This window comes from Pempheris klunzingeri, chromosome 20 (assembly GCF_042242105.1).
Source record: "Pempheris klunzingeri isolate RE-2024b chromosome 20, fPemKlu1.hap1, whole genome shotgun sequence".
Lineage (NCBI taxonomy): Eukaryota > Metazoa > Chordata > Actinopteri > Acropomatiformes > Pempheridae > Pempheris > Pempheris klunzingeri.
The window spans coordinates 6,637,116-6,643,233 of NC_092031.1; the positions used below are offsets into that span (position 1 = coordinate 6,637,116).

General features: G+C 41.7%; 1 protein-coding gene across 1 annotated transcript; it reads right to left on the reverse strand.

The window, feature by feature from the left end:
• Positions 1-2,713: 2,713 nt before the first annotated feature.
• LOC139220176 (GTPase IMAP family member 8-like) lies at positions 2,714-5,790 on the reverse strand. Its single transcript, XM_070852244.1, has 5 exons — positions 5,688-5,790; positions 4,894-5,580; positions 3,931-4,722; positions 2,917-3,141; positions 2,714-2,835 (listed from the first exon to the last, which is right to left on the reverse strand). The coding sequence occupies exons 1-5, from the start codon at positions 5,710-5,712 to the stop codon at positions 2,714-2,716; spliced, it is 1,851 nt and encodes a 616-aa protein (XP_070708345.1). The 5' UTR covers positions 5,713-5,790.
• Between the last annotated feature and the right edge of the window lie 328 nt (positions 5,791-6,118).

The following is a 6,118-nucleotide window of genomic DNA, read 5'->3' on the forward strand; positions in this document are numbered from 1 at the left end:
TGCATCCCAGTATGCAGAGCGCCCCTGTCAAGCTCGCCTAGTAGTTGGGTCAGTTGGAGGTCAGATCACGTTCCCACCACAAACCAACTGCTCCAGAATTCATTCGTGACTAGGCCACGACCATTTCTTATAAAAGGTCTCAATGCAGCACGATAAGATCACACAAGACAGAAGGTTATTTATTATTATTTATTTATTTGTTTGTTGATTACTGCATTCAGATGTGCCCAAACAAATCTTATTAAAGGGGTAAAATGAACCCCATTCAGAGTCCAATACAACTGGACCAAGCCTCACCGGACAGTTGAATGAGCAGGTAATTCTGGCAAGCTGGTCTGGTTGTCACATCTACATCAATGTTCCCTCCATCCATCGTCTCTTCTGCTTATCCTTTCAGGGTCACAGTGGCGCTGGAGCCAATCCCAGCTGGCTTTGGGCGAGAGGCGGGGTACACACTGGACTGGTCGCCAGCCAATCACAGGGCTGACACATAGAGACAGACAACCATTCACACTCACACTCAAACCTACGGGCAATTTAGAGTCACCGATTAATCTAACCTGCATGTCTTTGGATGGTGGGAGGAAGCCGGAGTACCCGGAGAAAATCCAAGCAAGCATGAGGAGAACATTAGTGCCAATAGTGCTATTACTGCTACATTAGAGTTTGACTGACAGCTTTCACACCAGCCTTTATGGCTCAAACTAAACCAGCAAACACATCAGTGACACAGTTTGGTGTGAAAGTTCCTTTAGTTGCAATATTAGGGTGATGTTATGTACTAGATGCTCCTAATGTTGTACTTTGGATTGGAGATGACAGCATTACAGCCTCTTAAGAGAATTGCACTCTGCATCATTCACACTGTATGTATTTTACAACACAGCTGAACTGTAAGCTGCAGTTTTAGTATGAGATGTAAATGTAAAAAAACGCTGTGTCTGAAATTTCAATCCACCTTTAATCCTATAAAACAGCACATAAAACACATAAAAATAGCTTTACACCGCATTTCAAGTTTGGATCTGTTTATTCAGCTGTGACATTTGCCTGGTAGCTTTAACAATGATTGGAGAGTGCACACAGGCACACGCAAAAATCCTGCAGGTGTACTTCATAGAAAATGGAGTTAATCTCATTTCCCAGTATTCATCCTACTCATTGCATCATACACTGCCTCCCCCATTTCAACATACAACACCACATCATAGATTAGCTGGATGATACATACATGAAATAGTCCCAAAAAAGAAGTAATTGCTATTTATTGTTACTATACTGAACCATAATCTGAGTTGTTGTCAGAATATTGACACAAATGTACTTCTCTCTGATGAGAAGTATGAGAAGTATTTCTTCCACGTAGCAGTGATTACATAGTTATATAATTACACGATTACATCACTGTTGTCACAAAATCATTCTGGTACAAAGTGGCACTTGTTAAACTGCTGGTGTCTACAGGAGGGATAATGTGCAGTACAGAGGACAACTGACAACCGGAGAGAAATCTCATCCATCACTGCTGCTGTTTAAATGGTGCATCCACCTGCACCTTGCATAGTGCAGCTCTCGGAGTTTGAAGCACTCCAGAGCAGTTAAATAGCAAAATTACACCTCCTTTTACCAACTACTTTAGCATTATCCAGTATTTCTCCAAAGTAGACAGTATTTATTTATTGTTTATTGGTGTGATTTAGCATTCAGCCACATTTAGAACAACATGCATTAACAAACGAAGCCCAACACAGTAACAGTTAACAGGAACCCAAAGTCAGGGATCATTTTGGCCATTTTGATGCCCAACAGTAGGCCAGTGGTCCCCCTGAGATGATGTGTCTTTTCATTACATTTAATAATAGTTACAATATTTTTACAATATGTTATCTAACATTAACCTCTTTCGACTTCACACAGGTTAATCTGTCTCTCAATCAATACATTTACATGATCAATACACTTAGTAATATTCAGGGTATGATATGGAACATAATCTGGCCATTAATATCCCTGCATGATTATTATCTGATCTGATGCACGGATCCTCTGTGCAGGAGTGACTTCTGACGTCATTTCTTTAGTGAGCCGCAGCTATAATCAGTGTGAGAGTTCCAGTCTCCTATAGTTTTCTCTATAATATCCAGAGTGTCAGTCTGCATCTGTTGCAGGGCAGTCTAGACAGGATTTAGTTATTGGTTTTACTATGATAGTTATTGTTCTTATCTCTATTGTTGTACATTTTATTCTTTCATTTTGTTTTTCTCTTGAGAGTCTGATTTGATTCACCTCATGTTCTAATGTGTTTTCACGGTGGTTTAAACCATGTAAAGCACTTTGTAACTTTGTTTTGTAGTGCAGTGTAAATAAAGTTTATTATTATTATTATTATTAGTAGTAGTAGTAGTATTATAAATGTAGCTGAAATAAATTCAAAACGACTGCACTTCTTTCATTATGTGCCAGCTGCTTGCTGTCATAATTAACTGAAGCTGACAGCTATTTCTAGTCATTCACTCACTCACATTGTGAGTATAAAGTGACAGCTGGCAGGTTAATCATACGTCAGCAAGCACCAGTCCACAGTAGAGAATGTTTCTCCAGCCTGCCTGTAGTTTTCTGTCAGTATCAGATGCTCAGTGTGAGCAGAAGGCCTTTCATTTTAAAAACAGGAAAAGTAGGAAGGGCGTTAAGTAAATTCCTTTCATTAATTCTTTTAATACGATTTCTTCCTCTTCTTTGGTACCACTGCAGCTAATACCAAATCGTGGGTTGTCAGCCACAATGTTACTTTTACTCTTGAGTGACACACCAGATCGCTGTCTGGCTCGAAGTTGGCTATGGAAGGGAAAAAAGACTCAGAATGTTAAAACAATACAAGACAGAAGTTACTTGCTCATAAGTATTTGACTTACTCACCTGCACTGTCAGGACCGTGGTAATGTGTCCAACTCGCCTGCTCCATGGCTGCCTCTCGTCTGCTCCACTCTCTCTCCAGCAGTCCCATCAATATGTTCAGAGTGCCAGACGGTGCATCATCTTCGCTTGGTACTATGCAACCAAAGCAGGCCTTTGACTGGTCATCATCGTCATGTTGGCGCTCCATTTGTTCTTCCCCTCCTTCTGAATTGTCGTCCCTATCCACTGAGAAAATACACTCATCATGCTCGCTCTACACAACAGTCACTTACTTCATATACCGCTCCGCTTCCATTGTTCTTTTACCACGTTGTTAAGATCACTATGTGCTTCGTTCTTTTGCTTTCTAGCCTCAGTATTCTGTTTATCTGTTGTCTAAGACCTGAAATCCAAAAGCTGTTTCTTGAACCTCTCTTTTGAACAATGCCTGATGTTTTTGGACCTTGGATTTTCTGCCTGCCCCCTTCATACCTCTGCCTTTTCTTAATAAACTGCTGAACTACATCATCTTTGATGTGGTTGCCTGCAATTGGGTCCTATCCCTGCTAACCTTGCTAGCATGAGTGACACTACTCCATTAGAAGTTTTTATTTTACCAGAGGCCCTCTGATAATCATTATGATCTACTTGAGGTTTGCAGTGCGCCTATAGTCTGGCAATGGTGGCAGAAATATTCAGATCCTTTGCTGTTGGAAAAGTACAAATATCAGACTGGTAAATACTCTGCTACAAGTAAAAGTCCTGCATTCAAGACTTTGTTAAGTAAAAAGCATAGAAATATTGACAGAAAAGTACTTCAAGTATGAAAAGTACTTATTGTGCAGTAAAATGATCACTTTCAGTGTTTCACTATTTATCACTATTACATATGATGCTTTTGGTTTGATAATACTGCTGCATTAATGTGTATGATGCATTTTATAGCTGTAGATGTTAAAATATATTGGTTTGACTCGTGAGACAAGTTTATTCTGTTCTTTTGTAATTATTGTGCTTTTAAAAGTATATACTTACAGTCTGGTGGCGTACCCATACTGTGTTTTTCCCAGTTCCTGCGATCCCATTCGATGATAAGTTGTTCAGTGATCTTACTGATTGTGTCCTGAGTTAAGTTGGCACTTATGTCTTCCTCTGGTTGTGGATCATCTCTCTCAGGGTGTGGATCATCTCTCTCAGGGTGTGGATCATCTCTCTCAGGGTGTGGATCATCTCTCTCAGGGTAGGCACTGAGGTAAAAAGAGCTATTTCCTGCCACCATCTCCTTCATCTTCTCCAGCAGCTCTGTGACCTGATCAGCGTCTTCGATCGTATTGTCCAGGACATGATACCTGTTTCCACATTTGTCCATAAGCCAGCGGAGAGGCTTTCCTTCACTTTCAATGTATTGCTCAATAGTTTTGTCCCCCAAAGTGTCCCCGAACGTAAACACCACAATGACATGCCTCCACGCTCTCTGTCCAAGGAGCCTCATGTTGTCCTCTGTGATTCTTCTTTGCTCATCAGTAAATGCCGTGTCAAGCGGCACTGCCAGCAAGATGACGTTTGGTGATGGCGAGCACAGAGACACCCCTTCTTGAATCCCAGACTTCAAAAACAAAGGATTGAAAACCGCAGGGAAGAATTTCCACCATCCAGGAGTGTCCACGATGACGACCTCTCTTCCAGCCACCTTACCACTTTGCTTTAAAGCTTTCACGGTTCTGTCACCAGAGTGAAACACTGCAGCACTCAGGAGAGTGTTCCCAGTAGCGCTTTTCCCAGAAAACACCCATCCGACCATCAAGATCCTCAGAGTGGGCGTTGGCTCTGCATGATAACACAGCTATTAGAAATCTGATGCTTTGGTGGTGTGGCAAGAAGTCACAGAGAGAAGGTTCCAGGTTCAAATTCAGGTTGGAACCTGGGGTCTTACACATTTTGGCAATTATTTTTCATATATTTAACATATATTGATCTAATCAGACAAACGTAACTGACCTGTCAGAAGATTTCTGAGCTGTTGCCTTTGTTGCTGCGACTTCGGACACAATTCCTTGGCTTGTTTGCCCACATCCTTCCTCTTGGACTCAGCACTTTTCAGCAGCACGCTGTCAGTTTCATAAGAACTGTTTTCTGCCACCATGGCTTCAATCTTCTCGAACAGCTCTTTGACATTCACATCGTTGTCAGTGTCCTTATCACAGAGTGCGTGATATCTGTTACCACAGGCCTCTAGCAGCGACTTGAGTGGAGCCCCTTTGCTCCTGATGTAGTCCTCAATGGTTCTGTGGCCTCGATGGCCACTGTGGCTGAACACCACGATCGTGTGGCCCCACACATTGTCACCAAAGAAGTGCTCCAAGTGCTCCTTTGTTGCCTTCTCATGCTCATTTGTGAATGGTAGCTCAGCATTAATCACCAGGATAAAGCCATGCGGTCCAGGTGGACACAGAGTGACGCTGAGAGTCGCTTCTGTCTTGAAAAGTTCTGGTGTATCACAGAGGCGATATCCCCGCAGCCACCCGGGGGCTTTGACCAACGTGACCCTCCGCCCGCATACATCTCGCTCTACCGTCTCACTATTGGTTGTTACATCTCTTGAATCGAACGTCTCTTTTCCCAGGATGATGTTTCCAACCAGATATTTCTGGGAGCTTTTTGATCCCACAAGTACAACGTTCAGCTCTGACAGAGAGAAAGTGAAGCAGAGATAGCAACATGAAAAAAATGCTGGAAGACAGAAAGGCTGTTGATCTTTCATTCATAGAATCAGAGTTACTTTATGGACTCACCTTTAACAAAAGTAGCTTTCTCCATGCTTTCTGAAGAGTATAATTAATGTGAAAGGCTTCTAATGTACACCATTTCCTTTCATGTCTTCTTGTTGACTGACTGTAGCTCATACTTTTGTTGTTTCTGGGAATGGAACCTCCCTCCTGCATCACCTTGTAACAAGACCAACAGCATATTTTCATGTAGAAGAGATCTGATTAATTATGGTCCATGATGTACCAGCAAACTATCCCTGTTTTGTTTAACCTGTTTGTCTAACCTGTGTGCTAGAGTCCTCGCTTCACTTGTAAATGCAAATGCCTACACATTTGGGTCGCTGGAAGTTTTATTTTGTATATTCTTTCTATCTTAACAGAGGGAGTGTGATGAAAAACAAACAAAAATGTGCAGTGTCCATATTCTGAATGGAAGTTCATAGACAAACTAAAAT